Source organism: Ambystoma mexicanum, chromosome 8, assembly GCF_040938575.1.
Source record: "Ambystoma mexicanum isolate Mex_15411 chromosome 8, UKY_AmexF1_1, whole genome shotgun sequence".
In the NCBI taxonomy this organism is placed as follows: domain Eukaryota; kingdom Metazoa; phylum Chordata; class Amphibia; order Caudata; family Ambystomatidae; genus Ambystoma; species Ambystoma mexicanum.
The window spans coordinates 25,195,716-25,222,383 of NC_090929.1; the positions used below are offsets into that span (position 1 = coordinate 25,195,716).

The window sequence follows — 26,668 nt, forward strand, 5'->3', positions numbered from 1 at the left end:
CAGCAGAGGAAGAGAGGCTCTCTCCGTGGAGGAAGGTTCGAGGTACTGCACTACCCAGGGATGAAACCAGCTGCGGTGCTGCCCGACGAATAAAAGGTACGCTCCTTTAAATCGTGGTCCGGGTGGACGGGTGCCTGGCTATCCGGCCTCCGACTACAGGGTACTGGCGATTTCGACCAAAGCAGGTTTGGGAAGGCGATTGGCAAACTGGTTGGCTCCACCAGCTCAAGGGAAGAAGGCTCTTGCAGATGAAGATCTTCTCTCGTCGGTGGTTCAGTCGTTGCAGATGTCTTTGGCTTCTTAGTTCCAGTGGCAGCGTCTTGCTCTTCCAGTCCTCCGCTTTTATGCAAAAAGAGCCCCATTCATACAGCCTAGCTGTCAATCACACAGTGAAGTGGTCATCTTGGCGGGAGACCCTCCAACCTATCAGGATAGAGTGCGACATGGGTCAACCCTGTCCAGAGGTCCTACTCCCCCTCTCACACAATGGACCCACCCCAGACTCAGTGGCGCCGAAAGGAGGGCTTCTTGGCAGAAGCCCGCCAAAAGGACAAACAAAAGATCCCCGACCTGGGTTAGGAGTTTAGAGAAAGACACGAGAAAGAAGTTATATTAAAGTTCTGGCAAATAAAACCTACCGGCGTAAAGGTAATATTAAAGTACACCGGCGGTATGTTAGAGGCTGTCAGAAAATGTGGTAGCCTCGAACAATGGGAAAATCCCATAGGAAAATATTTGCGGTCGAATATTTACGGTAGTAACCACTGCCATCAGCCAGAAACTTTTGAGAGAGGGACTGTACGGTACCCTCTCGAAAATGGAACCTAAGGGAAAAACTATTAACCCTTCCCAGTACCTCCATAGTAAGATGGGTTGTACTGGTTTAGTTCCCAAAAAATGACTAGTAAGGGTCAATGGGGACTTTACATGCCCTGGGAGACAGTAGTCAGTCCCAGGGTATGGAGTCTATGTTTGGGGGTTGCTATGACACCCCTGTGTCACTGCACAGAGGGTGTTGTGAAACACATGTGAATAAAGATGGTTCCTATGGAGGTGAGAGAAACCCCATAGACATTAAATTCAAAAATAGCCTAGAACACACATAGCAAAAAAATGTCTAAGAATGGCAGAAAGAGTCTCACTCTTAGCAGGAGAAAAAAACAAACCCTTCAAATCCAGCAAAGCTGCTGGGGGACTCTATAGGTAAGGGAAATTTAGCCATAGAATGAGAATTCTCCCTAATAGCACATAGACTCCAGCTGTGCCTCCACAGGCCCACCTCACATCCCTCCTTGTGAAATCTCCACACCCTGGACAACATTGAAGATACTCTCTACAGAAGACCTGGTAGAAATCCTGGCTGCCCTCAAAGCCACATCATACACAGACATCCCGCCAGCATCCATTCTCAAAACCTTCCCAGCAGAAGCTCTCCTTCTCTACCTGGAGATCATCAACAGCTGCCTAACCTAAGATACCATTGACCCTAAAAACAGGACAAATCCTCCCTCTACTAAAGAAACACACTCTGGATCCCGACAACCCAGGTAACTATCACCCCATCACCCATCTTCCCTTCCTCGGTAACATTGAGAAAGCGGTAGCCGCACAGCTGCAGCAACACATCAACACCAACAATCTCCTCCAAACCTACCAATCCGGGTAGACCAGATGCAGCACATAGACAGCAACCAGACAGGTGGTTGGCGACGCCCTCAACATCCTTGAGTATGGCCACCGCTGCCTCCAGGTTCTACTTGATCTCTGCCTCTTTCGACACATTTTTGACTCTTCAGCATAGGCATAAGAGTCAATTACAAAATCACAAGGCACTCACGGACATCCTTCATCGGCGCGTGGCGATGAGCAATCTTGTCCTACGCTGGTTCAAGTCCTACCTCGCAAACCGCCAGCAGTTTAATATGGACTACCCGTCACCACGTCGTAAGCGGGCATAAAGTGGTACCGCAAATTCCCTCTTGACCTTTGACTTTGTAGTTGGCTCTGATACCTACGGTGAAAAGTCAAGAATGCTCCCAGAGTCTTTCTCATCTCAAAATACTGGCCTATTAAATGCATTGACGCCTTGCCTACCTTTTACGAGGGCCAATCGTGCACTGGCATAGGCATAGGGTTCTTTTAAAGCCAGTGGATTGAGCATTGGCCAGTGTCTGCATCAGAACTCCTTGGTCTGTAGACTCTGAAGTCGGTGTGATCCTCCCGGCGTTGGCGTTCACAAGGATGAGATTGCAAACAGTGCTGGTGGGATGCAGTGACCCACACTGATCACCTGCCCTCTCCCCTCCTCCCCCTCTGCCCAGACCATGGAATATTGCTAGTGCTTTGGGTTCCGAAGGACATATGACTGCAGTCCTCGGAGGATATGCAGTCGATCCACCAGTTTTAATATAGAAATTACATTTTGTCTCCTGCTCAATTATGTAATTGGATGTCAAAGAGGACACCTATATACAGGTTTACGTTTTGACCTCCTTACGTGGATGATCTGTGTGTTTGGACCCCACCTCTGACTAAGAATTAACCAGACACCTGAAAAGGAAAAGGAAAAGGAAAATAGCCTCCCTGATGATTGATAGTCAAGAAAAGGTTTGGAGGAGAATACTAAATGATGCTGTAGCAGGTAAATCTGACTGGGAACCAGAGTGCGCGCCTAAGTATCTCCATTTTCAATTATGTAATTGGATGTCAAAGAGGACCTATATATTGGTTTACGTTTTGACCTCCTTACGTGGATGATCTGTGTGTTTGGACCCCACCTCTGACTATAATATCTTTTGGGGATGTACAAACTCTGAAAGATGTTTGGCACCACCAGAAATTTGGAGTCCACCTACAGAAGGCAGGGTTGAAGGACCCAGTTTCTGGAGAAACTCTACTGGACCCAATTTTAATTCAGGACCACGGTTATATGTGCATATTGGCATAATTATTGTGTGCCATTGTGCAACAAGACACATTAATGATATTGAAATCTCTGCATTGTGCTATGTCTGTATTGGTTGTGAAAAATGTGTTTTTCTATTTTGCGTTATTACATTTCAAGGAGTCTTCTGTATTTTTAATAGATTATTTATGATGAATACAGTGTCCCCCTTAGTGTGTGTGTGCGCGCTTCACCTCCACACCCCTGGGACCGGTCCTGTACACGGTGCTTCACTTCACTCCCCCACCCCAGGGACCGGGCCTGTACAGCTTCGCTACCTCCACACCCCTGGGACCGGTGCCTGTACAGGGTGCTTCACCTCCACACCCCAGGGACCGGTGCCTGTACAGGGTGCTTCGCTTCACCTCCACACCCCAGGGACCGGGCCTGTACAGGGTGCTTCCCTTCACCTCAACACCCCAGGGACTGTACCTGTACAGGATGCTTCGCTTCACCCCACCCCCAGGGACTGTGCCTGTACAGGGTGCTTCACTTCACCCCCCCAGGGACCGGGCCTGTACAGCTTTGCTACCTCCACACCCCAGGAGCCGGGCCTGTACAGGGTGCTTCGCTTCACCTCCACACCCCAGGGACTGTGCCTGTACAGGGTGCTTCATTTCACCCAACCCCCAGGGACCGTGCCTGTACAGGGTGCTTCATTTCACCCAACCCCCAGGGACCGTGCCTGTACAGGGTGCTTCACCTCCACACCCCAGGGACCGTGCCTGTACCAGGTCTGTACAGGGTGCTTCACTTCACCCCCAGGGACTGGGCCAATACAGAGTGCTTCACTTAACCCCCCCAGGGACTGGGTCTGTACAGGGTGCTTCACTTCCACAGCCCAGGGACCGGGCCTGTACAGGGTGCTTTGCTTCACCTCCACACCCCTGGGACCGGGCCTGTACAGGGTGCTTTGCTTCACCTCCACACCCCAGGAGCCGGGCCTGTTACAGGGTGTTTCGCTTCACCTCCACACCCCTGGAACCGGGGCTGTACACGTTGCTTCACTTCACCCCCCCAGGGACCGGGCCTGTACAGCTTCGCTACCTCCACACCACAGGAGCCGGGCCTGTACAGGGTGCTTCGCTTCACCTCCACACCCCAGGGACTGTGCCTTTACAGGGTGCTTCATTTCACCCAACCCCCAGGGACCGTGCCTGTACAGGGTGCTTCACCTCCACACCCCAGGGACCGTGCCTGTACAGGGTGCTTCGCTTCACCTCCAAACCCCAGGTCTGTACAGGGTGCTTCACTTCACCCCCAGGGACTGGGCCTATACAGAGTGCTTCACTTCACCCCCCCGGGGACTGGGTCTGTACAGGGTGCTTCACTTCCACAGCCCAGGGACCAGGCCTGTACAGGGTGCTTCGCTTCACCCCCCCTCCCAGGGACCAGGCCCATACAGGGTGCTTCGCTCCACCTCCACACCTCAGGGACTGGCCCTGTACAGGGTGCTTCGCTTCACCTCCACACCCCAGGGACCGGGCCTCTACAGGTTGCTTTGCTTCACCTCCAATCCCCAGGGACCGGAGTCTACCGGCTCACCACGGGCACACTAGAGTACAAATCTAATGTTTTCTCATAGAACCATCTTCTGGTTTGCAGCTCTGTCAGGCTTGTAGCTACTTTCCATGGGGCGTCATTGACCTCTTTTTAGATTGGCTGCTTTGGGTATCTTATTTCTTCTCTAATTCTTAGGATCGTAAGCTCTTGCAGACGGCTCAGCAGATGCTTCTGGACAGCAAGATTAAGATGGAGCTGATCCGGATGCAGATTGTGAAGGTGACCCAGAGTGCAGGTGTGCAGGATGAGCCTGGGGAATCCACAGGTAAGGTGACCCCAGAGGCTCTCACGGGCTCAGAGAGCATTACCAAATAAATAAACAAACAAACAAACAAAGTAATGTCCTGCTCAAAGATTCAATGTCATGCCATTGGTTCTCTTCCCTGCTCCCCATCATGGATCCTGTTGGTAGTTCTGAAGCATTTCTGTCTTTTGACTACAGTTGCACATTCTTTGCACAAACTGTCAGCACCAAGGTTCCTTCAGCGAGACAGGAGTGCGCTGTAAAAACCAAACCCAAAATCAAATTGCAACTGGAGTCTCCATAAATGGGAGGAGCCAGTGGATTACAGGGCACAGTGCTCCTGCATCAGTGGGAATAACCAGTGAATTTCACAGCTAATGTAACCAGGGAAGCTCAGAAATGGGAGGAGCCTGGGGAATCCACAGTCAATGCTCACAAGGGCCATCAGCAGGAGGAGCAATGGGATTCCACAAGTAATGAGTACCTGGAGGCACCAGGTTCACAGGTGATGAGGCACCGGTTCCCGGGTGATGAGTACCCGGAGGCACCAGGTTCACAGGCAATGAGTACCTGGAGGCTTCTGAAATGGGAGGAGCCGTGGCACTCCACAGATAATGTGCACTTTGAGGCTCCATCCATCGGTGCAGACGGTGCATTGCAGCAGTAAGGGTTGTTCACAAGCAAGGTAATATGCACCTGGAAAGGAGACTGGGGATTCCCTGAGTAAGGCACATCCTGTCACTGGGAGGAGTCATTCATGAGGCTCCAGCAGTGAGAGGAACCCAGCATGGGGGGGGGAGGAGGAGGGTAGTGCACACTGTGGATCCATTTACAACCTTGGGAATCAGAGTGCTTGGAAGCTGTTTGTGAAGTAAGCTCAGTGGTGGTGTGGAGGACTTGGGGAGTGCGGGGGGAGATTGTGGGGAGATCCTCCGGGTTATGTGCATCAGAACGCCCCTCCAATAGGTGGGGAGGGGGGTGGGTTGTTAAACGTAATAGCACACACATGTAGTGATTGTCTGTGCGTGTCTTTGCAGCAGGTAAGCTTTGCATTGGATAGTAGAGGGTTTATGTGCCATGAGAACCCTGCACATCCCTATTAAACACCTGCACCTGAGCTGTGAGGCTCTGCATGGACCCAGGAGCCCCTGCCCAGATCCGGGGCTGAGATGCTGAGCTTTTGGCCAATTATCCATTTAGCTTTGTATCGAGTTGCCCTGTGGTGATCCTCAACCAACGACCCCCCCCCCCCCTGCGTGCTGTAAAATTGATGCTTAATGTGTTTGCATGTTGTAGCCTGGGAACTCCTGCCAAGCTCAGCCTCTTGAATTAGGGTCACCTTGGGGATATAGAAGAATAACCTGTTGCTGTGGCATAATTTCTGCCCTGAGTAACCATTTTCTCTTCCTCCCATGTTAGTCAAGCTGCACCCCCCCTTCAGTCCCCTGGAGCTGCGGCTCGAGGAGTTGCGCCATCACCTGCGTGTGGAATCTGCTGTTTCCGAGGGCGCCAAGAATGTGGTGAAGCTGCTGGGGGGTCGCAAGGTGCAGGATCGGAAAGTACTGGCTGAGGTGAGTGTTCCGGGTGGGTGGGGGGGGGGCTGGCATCCATGCTGAGAGGTGGTACTTCTTTAAACAATCCACACTAAAACAATGTTTGAAGGGATTGGTTCCTCCGACGTATTCCACATCTATGACAGGTAATCGCCACAGCTGTGCTGCTTCGGAAAATTTTTCTGCGTCGATGACGTCGATCCGCTGTCCTCGAGGGCCTCCGTCGAGCCGACGTTACCGGATGTTATAAGTAGGACGCACGACGCCGTAGCCTCAGTTCCGTTTTTTCAGCAAACGTGTTTTTTTCAGCAAACGTGTTCGCTTCGGAGATCTCGGCGTGCCTCGGTTCTTCTGTTACTTTTATCGATTCTTCGAACTTGGTGTTTTGTGAAAAAGATATCATGTCTTCTTCTTCTACCCCGCGGTCGGGATTCAAGAAGTGTCAGGATTGCGGTTCCAAGATGTCCTTACGGACCCGCACGACATCTGCCTCTGGTGCCTCAGCGAGGACCACGCCACTGATGACTGTGACGATTGCCAGTCGTTAATGTCGAAGGCCTGGCGGGAGCGGAAGAAGAAGCTGACTGTAGGTAGGGTTTCCAAACCCCCAAAAGTCGAAATCCGCGGGGCTTTCGACTGACGATTCGAGGGGCGACTCTCCGAGACGTTGGCGTAAGTCCTGGGGGGTCTCGGTCCCGTAGTGGGTCCCGCCATTCCTCTGCCTCTTCGAGGCATTCGCGGAAACGCTGTCACCGGTCGCCTTCCCTGTCCTCGTCCGGGGACTCCGCCAGACTACGGGTTGCTTGTCCCAACAAGCATTCTTCTCCTGCGGAATGGGATGCATTTCGTATGGAGATGATGGCGATTTTCCAATCGCAGGGCTCTGTTCCGTCCGCGCCTTCGAAAGAAGCCAGTACGGAACGTGCTAGGGCCACCGTTCGCTCACCTTCGGGCTCGGCTCGAGAGCCTTTGAGGTCCCGATCGGACAAGGTGGATCGCTCTAGCCATGCCCACTACAGGTCCCGGTCCACGGCGCCGGCAGAACATGTGAGGTCTTCTAAGAAGACATTGACGCCATCGGCGCCATGTCCGTCGAAGGACACGCTCGGGGCACTGCCCTCGAGGCCTGTGTAGAAGCCATCTGCGCCACGCTCGACTCCGATTCCGTCGAAGCCCTCGACGCCTTTTGTGGAGGCTTTGCTGGAGGTACCCCTTGCATCGGTGGAAACGCTGAGGAAGGCCCCGAAGAAGTCATTGAGGTCTGTATTTGAACCTTTTTCTGTGCCTTCATCCAGGGACTTATTCCAGCCTCTGGATTACATCTCTGAGGTGGATGAAGGGTCTGATGAAGGTTTGGTTCCTGACGAACGGTTGTCTGGTCATAGCCAGGTGGAAGACCTGCGTCAGTCTTTGGACCACGCCAGTGGTCTGCACACCTCTCCGGAGGTTGAGTTTGGTAGGCCTAAGCCTGGCACGCACGCCGAGTCTTCATACCGGCATCTCATGTCGAGGGTGACGGGGTACTTGGAGTGGTCTGTGCCACCAGTGGATTTTCTGCAGTATGACCTGACTGATATCCTTGACCAAGGTCCACCCACTGACCCGGTGCTGCCATTTCATATGGCTTTACAGAGAAGGGTGGCGGTGGCTTGGGCTGCTCCGGAGAGTCTCCCGGCAGTGGGCAAGTCGTTGCTGAAGAAATACCGTCCAGCCAGTAGCAACCCCTGCTACTTGACGACACATCCCACTCCGGAGAGTTTGGTGGTGCAGGCGGCTGCGGCCCCGGCAAAGCAGGCGTCGTACCCTACCATCCCTCCTTATACGGACAATAAATGTTTTGATGGCTGGGCGAAGAAAGTGTTCTCTTCAGGGGGTATGGCTTTTACAGGCAGGCAACTCTGTGTGTGCCTTAGCACGTTTCACTCACACTCTGTGGAATTGTGTGTCTTTGACAGTTTATTCCCGAAGGGGGAGGAACGGGATGGTTTTCTTGCCCTCATTCAGGATGGCAAGGATGCCATGTGTGAATCCGTTCAGTCGGGTTTGGACATGGCACTGTGTCAGCCGGTCCATGGTGGTGAGCAACGTAATGCGCAGATTTGCGTGGTTGCGGAAGTCGGGTTTGCTCCTGACGTACAAGCTCGGCTTCTCAACATGCCCTTTGATGATGTACATCTTTTTGGCAGCAAGGCTGACAAGAGCCTTGAGAGGTTGCAGACCTCCAAAGCTGCAGCAAAGTTGTTGAGCTTTGCAGTCTGCCAACCTCTGCCTTTTTGTCCTAGGGGACAGCAATGGAGGGGTGGTTCCTTTCGATACTACTTGTCTTTTGGTAGGTTGAAGGGAGCGGCCAGTCAAAGGGGCCAAAGTAGGAGTACCAGAGGTGGAAAACAAGGTACTCTGGCACTGCCGCAGCCGCTTCAGCTCAGTCATTAGGCCATGTCCCATGGTTCGCCGGTTGGGGGAAGGCTGGCGCAGCATCTTGTAGAATGGCGTGCCATTACTTCAGATGTGTGGGTTCTGGAGATCATAGCCCACGGCCACTGTCTTCCTATCCGGCAGAGGCCTCACGACAATCCACCAGGGAATCTCTCTTTGAAGAGTCCGGATCCGCTCCTTGCGTAGGAAATCGAATCCCTGCTGGAGAAAGGCGCCATAGAACTGGTGCCTGTAGCGGAGAGGAACAAGGGATGGTATTCCCCATATTATTTGATCCGGAAAAAAGACGGGGGATTGAGACCCATCATGGACTTGTGGTTTGAACAAGCTCCTCAGGAAGGACAAGTTCAAGATGGTTACTCCCTCTCAAGTCCTCCAGGCCCTTCAACTTCAGGACTGGTTGGTGTCTCTCGACCTCAAGGACACTTACTTTCATGTGCCGATTCGTCCCAAGCACAAGAAGTACTTGAGGTTCGCGGTTGGCGATTCTCACTTTCAGTTTCAGGTCCTCCCGTTCGGATTGACCTCTGCCCGAAGGTCTTCGCCAAGCTCATGGTGGTGGTGGCAGCATATCTCAGGAAAGGGGGGATTCACGTCTACCCCTACCTGGACGATTGGTTGATCAGGGCCCGCTCTCCCAAGCAAGTCCTTGATCATCTGTCAGTCACCTGCCACTCCCTTCACAAGCTGGGCTTCTCCCTCAACTTAAAGAAGTCCCACTTGACACCTACCCAGCGGCTCCAGTACATCGGAGCAGTGCTCAACACATCCCGTCTTTCCTCCCCAGGTGAGGGCTCATCACATTCTGCAGATGGTGAACAAGTTTTAACATGCCCAGAGTCTCCAGGCGTTCGAGTTCTTGACGTTGCTCGGCCTCATGGCATCCTGCATTCTCCTGGTGCCAGAGGCCAGGCTGCAGATGAGATCTCTGCAGTGGGCTCTCAAGATACAGTGGTCACAGTCCTCTGGCAGGATGTCGGATCCAGTTCAGGTGCCGCCCTCGGTCGCCCAGGATCTTCTGTGGTGGGCCGTCAAAGGCAATCTGATGAAGGGGGCTCCATTTTGGCTACCCTGGCTGGAGGTGACGATCGTGACGGACGCTTCCCTCCATGGGATGGGGAGCTCATGCCAACGAGTTGACAGACCGCTGTTGTTGGTCTCTGTCGGAGTCCAGACTCCATAGCAATCAGTTGGAGCTGAGGGCCGTCAGGCTAGCCCTGAAGGCTTTTCTGCCGACTGTGCGAGGAAAGAATGTCCTGATTCTGACGGACAACACAGTGGCCATGCACTACCTCAACAAAAAGGTGGGGGCAGGGTCACTTCCCCTGTGCAGGGAGGCGATGCAGCTCTGGTTCTGGGTCATTCAGCAGGAAATTTCGATCTCGGCAGTTCCTCTGGCCGGAGACGAAAACACGGCGGCGGACGCTCTGAGCAGGCAGAGCACGGTCTCTCACGAGTGGGAGCTGGCTCAAGAGATTCTAATGGAGATCTTCACCCTTTGGGGGACCCCATAAATGGATCTCTTTGCCACCAGTGTCAACCGGAAGTGCAAAAGATTCTGCTTGCAGGAATTTCCTCCAAGAGGAGCCTGAGGGGACGCGTTCGTAGGGGAGTGGTCCTTTCCACTGCTGTACGCGTTTCCTCCAGTCCCCGTCATTCCGCAAGTGCCACGGAGGTTCGGTTCCCGAATGATCCTCATTGCTCCGGCATGGACCAGGAGAACGTGGTACCCGGACCTTCTCGACATGTCCATCTGCCCTCCACGCCGTCTTCCCTACCGAGACGATCTGCTCTCACGGGAGGGGGGTTAGGTTCTCCATCCAGAGGTCAAGTCCCTCAACCTTCATGCTTGGCTTCTGAAAGGTTGCGGTATAAGGATTGGGACCTCCCTGAAGACATGATGGAGGTGTTGCTTTCGGCTAGGAGGCCTGCAACGAAGTCCCTGTACCGTTGCCGTTGGAGAAGGTTCTGCGACTGGTGCAGGGTTAAGAATGGGGATCCTTTTTCATGTGCCATTCCTGTGGTTCTGTCTTTTTTGCTTTCGTTAGCCCACAAGGGTCTGCAAGTGGGTACCATTAAAGGTTACCTGGCAGCGCTGTCCATATTTAAACGCTCGTCTGAGAAGTGTTCTTATTTTAAAATTCCTTTGATTTCTCAGTTTCTGAAAGGGCTCACTAATGTGTTCTCACTGTAACCTTTCCAGGTGCAAGGTTGGGATTTAAACCTGGTTCTAAAATTCTTAATGGGAGCTCAGTTTGAGCCTTTACATTCTTGTCCTTTGAGACTGTTGACCTTGAAAACTGTATTTTTAGTTGCGGTCACTTCTGCTCGCAGAGTGAGTGAGTTGCAGGCACTTTCCGTTAAGCCACCCTTCACAGTGTTCCAGAAGGACAGGGTTGTCCTTAGGGTTCGTCCTTATTTTCTTCCAAAAGTTGTGTTGGAATTTCATTTAAGCCAGAAGGTCATTCTTCCGGAGTTCTATCCTCCTCTGCATCCTGGTAAAGAAGAGGATAGGCTCCATAGGTTGGATCCTAGGAGAGCTTTAAGTTTCTACTTCTCGCGGATGTCCTGGGTCAGAGTGGACGATCAGCTCTTTGTAGGATACGCTGGAAGGCGTTTGGGACAAGCTGTTACTAAACAGACTTTGTCTAGATGGATTATCTTGACAATTTCTGAATGTTACCGCTTGGCGGGTAATGACCCTCCTGTAGGCTTACAGGCCCATTCTACTAGAGGTGTGGCTGCCTCTACTGCCCTGCAGAGGGGTGTTCTCATTCGTAACATTTGTGAAGCAGCCACATGGGCCTCTGTCCATACTTTTGTCATACACTACTCCTTGGATTCTATCGATGGGCAAGATTTGGCCTTTGGCAAGGCGGTCCTCTATTCTGCAATGTAATTGGGCATTCTAAAATTCTTTTCCCACCTCCTTACGTTGGTACTGCTTTGGGAGTCTGTCATAGATGTGGAATACGTCGGAGGAACCAATCCCTTCGAAGAACAAGTTACTTTCTTACCTGGTAACGTTCTTTCGATGGGATGTTCCGACGATGTATTCCACATCGAACCCTCCCAACCTGCCCCTCTACAGAATTTCTTATGCGATTGCAGCTTCTGTTTCCGCAAGGCTTTCTGTAGTCATACTGGCAGAAGATTGGTGCGACACGTTCTGGGAAAAAACTACAACTGAGGCTACGGGCGTCGTGCGTCCTACTTATAACACGTGGTGATGTCGGCTCGACGGAGACTCTTGAGGACAGCGTATCGACACAGGATGCAGACGCTGAAAATGTTTCCGAAGCAGCACAGCTGTGGTGATTACCTGTCATAGATGTGCAATATGTCGTTGGAACATGCCATCGAAAGAACGTTATCAGGTAAGAAAGTAACTTGTTCTTCTATGGGCGTTTGGCAATTGTGTGCAGAAAGGTCACTCTTGCATACTCTGTACCCTCTCATAGCATTCCTGGCCTAGTTGCCAGTGGCCCTCGCGTTTCTAAACTGCAATGGAGTCTATGCAGATCTCTTCCTTCAGCATTCAGCTCTAGATAGCGTTTCCAGACTTCTTCATCCTCTTCAGTGAAGCCCGTTGGGCCATCCCTGCGATCAGGACTTTCCGTCTCCTTGCAGAAAGGGCTTTCCATGTCCATAGTTGCATGGCATGTTTCTCTGTTGGCTGAATAGGATGGTAGGTATTTCTTCTGTGCGGCAGAGAAAGCAGGATTCCAGGAAGGCTAATCTCTCCTTCCACTGAGCAGGGAGAATCTTCCATGCTTCATCAGACTCAGTGGATTTTTTGGTATAATCTCTGTGCATCATGGTATACATCCTCCCTTGTGTGTTTGGGCCTGTGATCTTATCAGCCCCAATTGGCACTCTTATTTTCTCATATTAATTTTGAATAGCTGTACCACAGAGTATAAACTTCACTCTGTCTGTGGTGCCTATGGCAAAGGAAATTGACAGCAGTCTCCTATCATTCTTTTGGGATAAAAACCCACAGAAGCTGGCGCTGCACAACTGCAACTTCCTCATGACATCCCGAAACCTCTCCAGATACCATCTGGCGTTCAGCACCAGGCACGTTTATACCCGAATTACTGGTTGATGCCATGAATTGGCACAAGCAGACACAAGCGAGCCAAGCCCACAGAATTATTTGGGTTCTGACTATGGCAATGCCGGGAAGTGGAGCTGGATCAACCAATCCTACACAAGTGCATTTCTCATAACGGGTCTATTCTCGATTATGATCGGCTTTCGATTGCGCGCGTAATGGGGAATATGAGATCTTCAAAAGCAGGGTTCCAGACCTTCAATTAGATGCAAAAATCAACTACATCAGGATATTACTGATACTATCCACAATCTAAATGAAAGCAGAATTAAGGTAGATCTATTTTCCTCCTAATGAGCCAGATCCAGGTGGCAAAACATGTGTCGTGGATATCCATTCCACAACTGAAGATTTCAATCTATTTCAATAAGACATCAATTTGACATTTCAAATTGTATTTATTTATAACGAGCCGTAGCCCAAGGGCATCAGGGCGCACATATACACGCAAGACAACCAAAAGATCACGGGATATGGGAGGCAAGAAGGAGTAGAAGCGGAACAAGAGGTCTAGGGTTATTCAAAGAAGAATGTCTTCAGGTTTTTTAACCTGTAGACATTCCTGATGTACGCGTCTAAGCGCAGTGTTACAGGGAGGCTGTTCCAGATTTTGGCCGAACAGTTTGCAAAGGACCTACCAAGTCCTTTTGATCTTTTGAAAGTGGGACAGACGATGAGCTTGGTGTTCGTCAATCTGGGAGATAGTAAGGGCTCATACCAAGAGGTAATTGATTTCAAGTAACTTGGGGATTTCCCATAGAGGCACTTGTGTAGTAAGGTGACCTCTTTGTACACAAAGCCACGACAGGGAGCCAGTGCAGTCCCTGCCGGTCGGTTGAGATGTGGTTCCTTCTCGGAACCTTTTTAACAATCCGAACAGCGGCTTCATGGATGATTTGCAGTCTCTGGATGCTTCTCTTATCATCACCCACCAATAGCGCACTGCCGCAGTCTATTCTAGATAGAATGGATGCCCAGGCGATTGTGGCAGAGTTATCCTCGGTGAGGTACGGGCAAATGTTCCTGAGCAATTTAAGGTGGTATGCGCAGTTTTTAGTGACCAGACTCACATGGGATTCTGCACTCAAAGCAGTTGGTTTGCACGCCAAGTGTTTTGATTTGTACTTTTACTTGGATGTTGCAGTCCTGGATGGAGAAGGACTGAAAACAGGCAATGAGTTTGGCTCTTGATTGTGGGGAGCCAAAGACGAGTAGGTCTGTTTTGCCCTTATTGAGGCACATCCAGTTATCCACCATCCACAAATCCACTAGGTTATAGATGTTATGAAGGTTCTGACTATCAGTAACATAGTCCCCGTGACCTCCAGGACCAGTTGAGTGTCCTCTGCTTAGTTTGTCCAGAATACACCAGATTCCTCCAGGAGACTGCATAGGGATATGATGTACAGGTTGAACAATATCCGGGACATACAGGCCCCTTGCGGCACCCTGCAGGTGGTCAGAGTGGGGTCCGAGGTGGCGTACCCACAGCAGACTCTTGATGGTCTCCCTGTCAAAAAGGAGTGGACCCACTTGCATGTAATTTTTGAACAATGTCAGGTATTCCTTAAGGTGTTTGAGTCGCTATTGGTCCAGCAAGTCAGACGCGGCCGAGAGGTCCAATAGGACCAGAAGGACGGACTTACCCTGGTCCGTAAGACTTGGTATGTGGGACTGAAGGTCAATAAGAGCTGTCTCTGCGCTATGAGCGGGACAGAAGCCGTATTGTCTCGGATGTAGTATATTGATAGATTCAATGAAAGTCTGAATCTGACGAGTGGCTTCTTTGTCTGAAACCTTCAGAAAGAAGTTGCAGTTGGTGATAGGCCTCAGATTTGCTGCATCATTTGGGTCTAATCCTGTTTTTTTCAGGAGATCCATGATGGAAAAAATGTTGATGCAATGAGGGACTGTGTTTGTGCGGAAGGAGGCATTGATGAAGAATCGGAGAGAAAATGCTCTTGTTGTCTAAAATTATTTTCGGGGGGGGGCAGGGAGGACGCATTGTCTGGGTCTGCAGACGGGCTCATGGTACTTAGGGTTTTTAGTAGTTCTGTAGTGGTTACTTGAATGAAATTAAAGGTAGTGCACACTTCTGTTTGACCCGGGGATTAGGGAAGAGAGGAATCGATGAGTTGCGAGAATAGACTCAATGAGTTTATTCAAGCAGTGATCTGATCTTGAGTTTTGTCCTTTGCCTTGAGTATTTTTTCCTGAAAGGCTAGTTGAATTTTGGTGTAGTCTATGTTGGATGGTATAAATGGCGTCAGTTGGACTTTGGTTTTCTCAAGGAGTTTTAGTATTTCAAACAGTTTCCTAGATTTATTATTGGCCTCAGAGATTTGCTCATCATAGAAATTCTTTTTCGACTCGAGGATCGTGTCCTTATAGGGTTTCTCGAGGGTTTTCCATGCATTTCTGTTGTCGGGCGATGGGCATGTAAGCCAGCATCTCCCTGCTCTTCTTTTTTTGGTTTTCAAGGATATTAATTCAGATGAGAACCATGTTTGTTGGTTGGGATTGTTCCGAATAGCCTGTGTTTTAAGAGGGGCGAGCTTGTCCAGGAAAAGATTAAAGTTGGCATTAAAGGTCTCAATAGGCAAGTCGGGGGCGTCTAGTGCTGAGGTGGAAGACATAGTATTTGTGATGCATTCTTGTAGGTCGGAAGGTAAGACCATCTTCAAATTACGAATGGTGATTCGTTTGGGAGGATTAGGTAACTTAGGTATGGGTGTATGAAGGTAGACATCGAAATTAATCGTAAAGTGGTCAGACCAGATGCAAGGTGTGGCATTGATTATCTGGACTTTTAAGATTTCTTGTAACAATCCAGTCCAGACAAGGATATTCCCTTTGATAGTGGTAGGGTCAGAATTCAAAACATATCAATATTATTTAAAATAGACACAAGCAAGATAGCCCCTTTGTCTAGGGGATCTCCTCGCCAACGGTTAAGGTCTCCGAACTGTTGGTTCCTTTCAGATTTGGCAGGAGATGTGAGATTTTGTCATTGATGGTATCCATGGCAACTGGTGGGCGATAGATCAAGATGAGGTTTACACAACTGCGGGGGTGGGAATTAATTTGAGGTGGAGAAACTCACTGCCGCTACAAAGGCTGTAAGATTTATGTAGGGAGATGTAGTTTATTGCTATAATTGGAAAAACCCCCACCCCCCTTCCCTGTTGTTTCTGTTTTGGCAATAAATGGTATAGCCAACTAGGGCCGCAAGGTTTATCATGCGTCCACTAGTCTGGGAAATCCAGGTTTCGGTCAGGAACATTAAACCTAGCTCATTATCAATGATAAAATCATGGATATCGGAGGCATTTTCATTGTGCGACCGTGTGTTAAGTAGTGCCCACTACTGTAGGATTATACTGGTTGCTTAGAAGCCTTTCAGGTCATGTTTGACCGACAATACGTTGGTCAATCTGTACGCAATTAATTGCTTGAAATACGCCAAGATGGCTTGTGGGATGTTTTTACCCATGCATCCAAGCCCTACCATAAAACTGTGCGTTGCTGGCATTGAAAACATCATGATGGCCAGAACTCCCCAGAGAGTGCACAGGGAAAACATGAAGAATAGGCTGCCACCCATGTTTGCCTATGTTGTGTGCACAGGAGGGCACTGCCTAAAACCACCATTGGGCTTACACACACAGTAGCCTGAAACCATTGGGAATGGCAATGCTGATTGCCAAAAGCAACCCAGAACTGTGGGGAATTAATTTTCTTAATGTCAAAAATGGATGCAATACCGGTGCTCACCACTATCAGAAAGCCAGCATTTTAAAACCACCAGACTTTTGTGTAAAACTGAACAGATGAACCCAAACCAGGCCAAGGAAAGACTTGCTAAGAGGTGGATACAATGTAAAACTATATTCTGAAATGACTTGAAGGAAGTAATTATTTAATGTATATATAAAAAATAGCTGCATGTAAGTTGGATTTGAATGTAGAAAACTGGGAACTAAAGTGACATTTAGCTGAATTCTGCCTGACAACTACCCCCGACAGGAGAAACCTGCTCAGCCACTCTTCCCAGGCCTGGCTGCATCCTGCTGCCCCCACCAAAAGGAGATGACACCTCTCTGAGTGGGTTAGGGGAGGAGCACCTGGGGACTGCAGGAAGTTGAACAAAGCCCTGTGCTGGGCTCAGGCAAATGTTATATTGGGGGGTCGTAAAATGGCTTCCTCTTGGGAGAAACTGGGAGGGGCAGAGCCTCTGCTAGCAAGCTGAGCTTGGGGGAAGTGGATAAACCAGTTAATCCACCATGTGATGTGGGAAGCCACCCCCCTTTTTGACCAGGGCATAATTTTAAAAAGATAGATAACTCATAGTGCGGACTGGTCAAAATTATATAAATAATATCATTATTCTTGGGATTTTTCGGTGCACATTTTAAGAGGTGTTAGGACCCTGTGGTGTATTCTGGGGGGTTGCTAGCGGAAAATAGGGTCTTACTCCAAATGTCTGCATGTTAAAAATCTGACACTTCATCAATTAATGTCCATACTCCTTGCGCACATTTGTGTAATTTTTGGTAAATGTCCGATATTGGTAAACCGACCAAAAAGCGCAAAATGTTGTCATTTCAGAATCCCAGCTCGCAGGAACATGGGGCTTGAACAGAGACCTGTCTTAATTCATCTGTAATATGTACATGTAATGTCAACCACTTGTGTATCTGGGAAATATGTATTTGAATCAAATATAGATTTGTGGGCAAATTGAGCAGGGGAGGATCCTCTGACCCATAAACAGACCTCATGATGACAATCCATTTCCTTCCCCCAATCATGGGAGAGGGGAGAATTGGGCCAATGACAAGTAGAGAGGGGCAGGCTCAGTTATGCCACGCACACACCCACTTTCTAAACACATAAAAGCAGCCAGTGCAGGACAGGTAGGGAGATTCACTTTCCACTTTCTTGCAGGACGCTTTGCCGGGAGACTTCAGACTTCACATCCAGAGATCCAGACTTCAAATTCATCAATCTCCAGAACCTGTAGCAGAAATTAACTCCAGAATTTGTAGCAGAGAGGCCTGAATCCACAAGCTGAATCCTCTTCAGCAGGCCTAAAAACCAACCAAACTATTCAACAGCCGGGCGAGCTGTTTGAATTTTTGCCAAGAATTTTTGCGAGAACCTGTAGCAGTATCCAGAAAGCAGTGCTGTATCCGGAACCAGAGAGAACCACAAACCAGACCGTTGTGAGCAAAACCGGTGCTTGACAGACCCAGAGAGCAGAGCTGACCCAGATAGCCGGGACTTCAGAACCACCCGCCGGAAGTCCCGTCCAACCTGACCAGACCTTGACGGCTTATTTCAAAAATATAGTGTGAGTACTCACTGTGCCAAAACCAATCTCTTAGTTTAAAATAATCTAATCCAAACTATTTTAGCCTATTAGAACTGCCTCCTAGAATCGTGTCATTCTGTCATCTTTAAAACTGAAACTCATCTGTCATTCTGAGCTTTAAAATTTCAAATCCGAAAAACTACCTTGACTAAATCGGCCGTATCTCCGGAACCGTTTGTGCTAGGAGCGAGTTTTAACTGTCATCTTAAAGCTAAGATTCTAGGCTTTCCAACAAACCTTTTCGCGATTAAATTTGCCGCGATTTGACATTTTGCACAATTACAGCCACGTGTAAAAATCAGCAGCTCCTAGCTTTCCTTTGCTAAAATTCGTTTTAACCTGCTAGTTACTCATAGAGCATTGCTAAAGTGAGCCTGAACTAATATAAACTAGATATCACCCACCCTGAACCTCTAGAGGAAATTAAAAGCATTTTTAGCACATTTCTCACTTCATTGTCATCACATTCAAAGCGTTTTGGGGCCTGTTTTTCAAACTTCTACCTGTTTTCCTCTAAGCTTGCTGGGGGGGAACTGAATTTTCGTATTGTATTTCATTGCATTCCTGAGAACTGTGTGCTCCTCCTTCCATTTCTTACATTGCGTAGGGGGGGGGGTGAATTGCCAGAGAAAAAGTGATTATATTATCTTTTGCTAAAATCATATCAAGTTATTTCTGTACTGCATTTCATTCCTCATTGCTTTTCCCTTGAAACCATAAAAGTATTTTCTCTGCCTTATCCATCCTATACCAACTCCTCATTGATTGTAAAGAGGTGTGCTAGTGTCAGATTACCCATTGTTGATCAACATTATATTCATATCTGTGATATCAATTATTAATTTATTATAAAAGTGTGATATATATATATATTGTTTTTTCAAATAAACCTTTTAAATTTGCAAAACAAACCTACTTCTTGGCTCAGCGGGGTCGGGGGGATTCTGAGAGAGGGGTGTTATACAAGGGTTCATCATCCAGATTATAACTTGCCATAAAAATATATAAATAAGGGCTTCCCTTGGGCATCCCAGACAAGGCACTGACTTAGTGGGATTGCTTGATTGGAGTTACTTACAAGCAGTGACCTCCATATGTACTTCGCCCACTTCAAAGGGTTGGGGCCTTAAACCACTTGGGCCGATGATGCCCAGATAACCATCTTTTATAAAGGATTAAAGAAGGAATCAAAAGATTCCCTAAGCCAAGTGGTTGCTGCACAAGAAACACTGAGAGTACATAGCAAACCAACGGAAAGGTGAGCGGAGACAGATGTTCGTAGACCTACTCTCTGGGAAGTCCACCCTTCCAGTGAATTAGAACCCATTCAATTGAGAAGTACAAGAGGGCCAGTTACCCCTGAAGAAAGGGAACATAGACCGTGTTTGCATCTCTGTTTTTTTTGTGATGCAGGGCATTCTGGGAGAGCTTATCCCAAAAGCCCCCCCCCATTCCAGAAAACGCTGGAGCTCTCACTCCAATAAGAGATCAGGTGGCGAGCAAACATCTTCAAGTTTCTGTCTTCTATCATGCCCAACCAATCCACTGATTACTGATTATTTTCATTATAGTAGATTTGTCTTTAAGAAACCAAAATAGGAAGTTTTATTTCTCATTGACAGCAGAGCAACAGGACATTTCATAGACATTTCATTTGCTCAACTGAAGGTTATTCCGATGAGACCAAAACTCAAATCTGAACACATTTTATCGGTCGATGGTTCACATCTCCTTTCCAGCCATATTTCTTTTCACACTGAGGATATGTCCGTGATCTGTGCTTTGACTCTAGAGCAGCCCCGCACTTTCAGGTTATTCTGGGTACCCCCTGGCTATAAAAACACAATCCATCTATAGATTGGAAGAATCACGGTCAGGTTCCCAAAGGTCACAATATCCTCCCGAATGTTCCCTATTGCAGCTTCCTACCCTATGTTCAGTTAAGATGACACCCTATCAGGATACCCGACAAAGAGCATTTGTGGTGAAAGCTACACTGCCGTCTGACTATTTTGAGTGTCTCAATGTTTTTGATTCCAAAGAAGCCGATAAATTTCTTCCCCATCAGGACTACGACTTTTGCATCAAACTCCTTCCTGGAGCCAAAATACCAATCGGATGAACCTATGCTTTATCAGAGAAGGAAAATGTGATCGTAAAAAGTATATAGAGAACAATCTTCAAAAACGATTAATTGGACATTCCACTTCCCTGGGTGGAACTCTGATGTTGTATTTTAATTTTTACCTAAGACGGATGAAACAGAACTCTGCACACGTGTGGACTATCACTAGTTGAATTCAATCCCAATCAAGTATCTTTATCCTCTGCCCCTCATCCTGATTCTTCTGGACAAAGCTAAGAACAGTTTCATTTACACCAAGCTAGATCTAAAATGGCCGTACAATCTAGTCAGAATGGCTAAAGCAGAAGAATGGAAATCAGCTTTCAGAACTCGGTACAGCCACTATGAAAACCTCATAATGCCTTTTGGCTATGCAATGTTCCTGCTGTTTTCCAGTACTTTCTGAACAGCATCTTTCGAGGCATTCTGGGTGTTTCCATTGTGATGTATTTGGAGCATATCCATTGATTATTTTCAAACACCTACCAAGAAAATGTATGCCACGTCAAAGAAGTCCTAGAACGCCTTGGGGTATATCTGTTCCATGCGAAACCCTCAATGTGAGTTCCATGAAAGGCGCATTGCCTATTTTGGGGGTACATAATAACCCCGGAGGGCATAGGAATTGATCCTTGTAAAAAACAGCAGTAGTGGATTGGCCGTGTCTCGGATCAGTTAAGGAACTGCAGTGATTTTTGCGATTTGATCATTTTTGCAGGAGATTAATCACAAATGACTCCAAGATACTGTAGCCTTTAACTCATCTCCTTAAGAAAGGCGTTCCTTATGAATGCAATTCAGAAAAGGCCTTTGTGGCCTTCAAGGATCTATTTACTTCACCCATCCTCCATCTCCATGATCCGAACCTTCCCTAAATTGTGGAAACCGATGCCTCCAACTAACGCTCTTGGCGCCCTCCTGCTCCAAACGGACCCTTGTTCCAAAAAATCTCATCCTCTGGTTTACTATTCTCGTACTTCCAAACCAGCTGAAAAGAACTACAGTATATTGGAAAAACAACTCCCCACCATAAAAGAAGCCTTCCTCAATTGGAGACCTCTGCTGGAAGGAGCCAAGCGCCCCATAACAGTATTCACTTGCCATAGGAATCTAGGTTTTCTAAAGACCGCCCAATCAATTAACCAAAGATAAAACTGATGGATCAATTTTTCTCCAGATTCGATTTTGTCCCATTCAAACCAGGCAATCAAAACACCAAAGCAGATGCTCTATCCAGAGCCTATAAAGAATTCACTGAAGAAACAGAAGGCATTCCTTTTGTTCCTGCAGACAAGATCATTTCTGCTACCAATCCCTTATTAGTCACGTATGAAGATGCATTACAGAGTGTCCCCACACTTAAGAAGACGTTTCTATAATAACCACCCATTAATACCGAAGAACAAGGCTTACTGTTTCACAACCAGAAATTGTTGCTACCCACCCGGGCTAGTCAACACATTTTGTTACATTATTGTCACAATATTCCTGCAGCTGGACATTTTGGAGTATGAAAAGCCTTAGAAGAGATCCAAAGGTATGCTTAGAGGAACAATATGAAGAACACTGAAGACTGATATAGGATGTAAAGGATGTGCTAGAGACAAGACTCTGGCAACATCCAATGGGATTATTACATCCTCTCACCATTCCTGATGGACCATGGCACACCTGTTCCATGGATTTTATCAAGTACATACCGGACGTTGGATAAACCATAATACTCGCTGTCGTTTACTCATTCACCAAGATGGCCCACTTTATAGCTCTACCAGAAGTACCTTCGGACCCTCTGCTAGCAAGGTGTTTAATCCAAAACATTTTCTGTCTCCATGGGCTTCCCAAGGCACTGATCCCAGATTGTGGCACACAGTTCATATCCTCGTTCTGAAAGGCAATCAGTAAAGGATTATAGGTCCAGTTGAATTTCCCCACAGCCTATCGCCCCCAAAGCGATGGTCAGAGTGAAAGAGACAATCAAACCATCAGACAATAGAAAGAATGGACAAAGTTACTCCCTTTGGCTGAATATGCATACGATTATTTTGTTTCCTCTATCCAAGATACCCCTTTCCATCTCTCACAGGGTCTTGTGATGAATCATGGGATTACGCCACTAGCCCTTCCCTGTGAGTCTAGGGAAGTGAGGCTGTTATTCAATATTCCCCATAGGGGTGGTAAAAAGCAAGAGGACCTCGCAGGGAGCAACAGAACCGAAGCGGGCTATAGAGATGCGAGGAAAGAGTGGCCCCAACATCACAGGAAGAACTGTCAAAGTGGGCTCAGGAAGAAAAAGGTCACTGGAACTACAGTAGGGGCTTGCGCAAGGATAATGAATGCATCAGGAGCAATATTCCTCGTCTGAGTAATTCCTGTAAAGCTGATCAAAGAATTGAGTGATCTCCCTCATCTCAGTAACTCTGGCAAAGAAAACCAACGGCTCGGGAGTGATCTCCCACACCACAATACTTATTGTAACAGTAAGAAAAATTAAGCAGGAACACTTAAATTAACTCTGGAGAAAGCCTGGAGAGAATTACAAAGCTTAATAAGAACTCTTAAGAAATACTGTCATCAAAAGTCAAGTGAATCAGGAAAAGGGAGTCATTCTTCTGAACTCCCAGTACAGTTTTGTTGATTCAGACATTTGGGCAGCGGTTGCCAAAGATATTGTCAAGACGCTTAACCATTGGACTAGGAGGAGGGAGTCATCCTCCTGGTATTCTACATCTTTGTGGAACACAAACACTTAGTGAAGATTTAGATTTGTCCAACACAATCACTAAGGTGGATACCAGTGAAGCAGAAGAGGGGAGTCATTCCCCTGGGGTTCTTTATGTTGTTTGTATCTATAGTGGTAGGACTAGAGTTGGGTAGTTTTGGACAGAGGGGAGGACTTTCTTTTGGACAACCACCCGACAACGAGCACCTTAGTATTTCTAAGTTGGGCAGGGAATACCTTTTAGAATAGGGAGAGTTAGGCCTTCTTCTCTTTTTTCATTTAATAAAGAAGTGTTCATACCATGCCACCCCTTTGTCGGACTCCTTCCTCCAGCACTCCACAGTCTCCATCCAGCTATCCAACTTCCATTCCTGTACATACTCCCGTCCAGCCCAGTCCGAGCAGCCACATGTTTTCTAGAACAATTAGATCATGGCTTTGAGAAAGCAACAATCCATCTTCAAACCACTTAAGAATGAGCCTGGTTGTATGCTGACAAAAAGAGATAACCAGCCGCGGTTTACAAGCTCAATTACGTGGTCTGGTTAGCTACTAACCATATCGAACTCCTGGCATGTAGCAAGAAGATCAAACCCCATTGTATATAGGCCCTGGTAAGATCTCTTGTGTGCTTAATTCCGTGGCTATGGCTTTGAAACTACCAAAATGATTACATGATACATCCAGTATTTCATGGTACCCTATTGAAACACTTCCGGACGTCCAATGTTTACCCCAGATCCATGACACAGGGTCTTCCTCCGGTAGGACCACAGGGTGAATGAGGTCAAATGTATCATTGATTCCTGTTGGTGTCAACACTCCCTGAAATACTTGGTCCACTGGAAGGGTTATAGTGTGGAAGAAAGAGCTTGGGCGCACATCATGGCTCCACGTTTAGTGGATCATTTCCATGCAAGGCACCCTCCGAAAACCTGGTCCCCTGTCTAAAGTCGCTCTTCCAGGTGTAGGGGGGTCCAGAGGGGGCATGCTGTTAGGAACCGGTGGCCACCCAGAAATCCAAGCCTGTGCAGACACACAGGAAAGCCATTTCCCTTCCAAGTGACTTACTTGATTGCCCTGGAGGTTGGGAGCACGGTGAGACAAGCCTTCACCTTGGGATCGCGAGGTCCCGACATCCGAGGCGGTGGTGCTTCCGGATTCTGACACAGTGCGTGTCAGTGCGGCTAGGACCTTTTCTCTAATCCACAGCACTACGCACTGCACCAGACGCCGGAAGGGAAATATCGAAGGAGCATAGAAAAAACCCCATAGCAATGTTGCCTTTGTTCTTGCAGTGTTCCTGAACCACTGAATTCACTTCTTAGAGAATTACGTTGCTCTTCTTGGTTTATTATTTGATCCCTTTAGCAGACTCATCAGGTGCTTGACCTTGTTTTGTTACATATAATAAGATTAAGTATGATGGTCTACTAGCCTACTGACATCACCAGGGTTCCTTGTGTTAATATCCCTGCAAAAATATTGCCATATTTTTACTGCAATATTAAACCATGGAACCTGCGGGGGCACACCCCCTGTATTATTTTAAAAGGAGCGGTGGGGGACCCCCGCAACCCCTGCTCCCAAAAAACCCTAATATTATCCCCACTAAAAATATCGCCTATGGTCGTCGTTAGGGAGAATTCTCTGTTAAGGCTAATTTCCCAAACCTAGTGAGTCCCCCAGCAGCTTTGCTGGAGTTTTGGGGTTATATTTTTTTCTCCTGCTAAGAGTGAGATTCTTTTTACTCCCACTCTTAGACATGATTTGAGGTGTTCCTTTATCTTTCAATGTGTTTTTAGGGGCTATGGGTTTTTTAACTCCATAGGGCTTCATGTGTTTTTGGTATATGTGTTACACAGCACCCTCATTGCAGTAACACAGGGGTGTCATAGTGACCCCCAAACATAGACTCCGTACCCTGGGACTGACTACTGTCTCCCAGGGCGTGTAAAGTCACCATTGGCTTTACTAGTCTCAAATTGTGAACAGAACCAGTATAAACCATCATATTGTGGAAGTACTGGTAGGGGTAATTCGATTGCCCAAGGGTCTGTTTTCCAAGAGGGCACTGTCCAGTCCCCCCTTGTCGAGTTTCTGGCTGGTGGCAGTGGATACCACGCAAAATATTCCACCGGAATATTTCCTATGGGATTTTCCCATTCATTTTAAACGTACAACTTTTTGGTGCAATGTTAAAGATACCGCTGGGTTATTTATTTAATATTTATTCCCCGGTTGGGTCTTTTTGCCAGGACTCGGTTTTAAAATGGCGTTTGTGTTCGCCTTTGAAACTCCAAGTATCTGCTCTTGTGTCCTTGCCTTCTCATTCCTGCTCTTGTTTTTCTCCCTGCAGTTCGTGTCACAGTACTTGCTGTATCAGGAGAGGGGCGTGTCAAGTAGCACTCCTGCCCAGGAGGAACATTCAACCAGTTGGCCATTTCCTTCAGGGTTGGAGGGCATTACATCTATGGCTCCCGAGAATCTTTTTCCAGTCGTCCTGAAGTCTTGGTGACTGAAGGGGGGTGGTGGGCATGGTCAGTAAGCTGACCTTGTCAAGAGGGGTTGGTATCTGCAGCCTGGGATTCGGGTATGCCTGGGTTAGTTATCGATCTGTAGTGACCAGCCTGGGATTCGGGTATGCCTGGGTTAGTTATCGATCTGTAGTGACCAGCCAGGGATTCAGGGATGCCTGGGTTAGGTATTGATCTCTACTGACCAGCCTGGGATTCAGGGATGCCTGGGTTAGGTATCCATCTCTAGTGACCAGCCTGGGATTCAGGGATGCCTGGGTTAGGTATTGATGTGTAGTGACCAGCCTGGGATTCAGGGACGCCTGGCTTAGGTATCGATCTCTAGTGACCAGACTGGGATTCAGGGACATCTGGGTTAGTTATCGATCTGTAGTGACCAGCCAGGGATTCGGGTATGCCTGGGTTAGTTATCGATCTGTAGTGACCAGCCAGGGATTCAGGGATGCCTGGGTTAGGTATCGATCTCTACTGACCAGCCTGGGATTCAGGGATGCCTGGATTGGGTATCGATCTCTAGTGACCAGCCTGGGATTCAGGGATGCCTGGGTTAGGTATCGATCTCTAGTGACCAGACTGGGATTCAGGGACACCTGGGTTAGTTATCGATCTCTAGTGACCAGCCTGGGATTCGGGTATGCCTGGGTTAGTTATCGATCTGTAGTGACCAGCCTGGGATTCGGGTATGCCTGGGTTAGTTATCGATCTGTAGTGACCAGCCAGGGATTCAGGGATGCCTGGGTTGGGTATCGCTCTCTAGTGACCAGCCTGGGATTCGGGGACACCTGGGTTAGGTATCGATCTCTAGTGACCAGCCTGGGATTCAGGGATGCTGGGGTCAGGTATGGATTTCTAGTGACCAGCCTGGGATTCAGGTACGCCTGGGTTAGGTATCGCTCTTTAGTGACCAGCCTGGGATTCAGGGGCGCCTAGGTTAGGTTTTGATCTCTAGTGACCAGCCTGGGATTCAGGGGCACCTGGGTTAGGTATTGATTTCTAGTGATCAGCCTGGGATTCAGGGGCACCTGGGTTGGGTATCGATCTCTAGTGACCAGC

General features: G+C 48.1%; 1 protein-coding gene across 2 annotated transcripts in view; it reads left to right on the forward strand.

Annotated features, from left to right (window-relative positions):
* Positions 1-26,668, forward strand: part of PKN3 (protein kinase N3) — a 436,492-nt gene that overhangs the window by 153,827 nt on the left and 255,997 nt on the right. For both annotated transcript variants that reach the window (XM_069609180.1, XM_069609181.1), the window contains exons 4-5: positions 4,643-4,772; positions 6,171-6,322. In XM_069609180.1, coding sequence (XP_069465281.1) covers positions 4,643-4,772; positions 6,171-6,322 — 282 coding nt within the window. The remainder of the gene's footprint in view (positions 1-4,642; positions 4,773-6,170; positions 6,323-26,668) is intronic.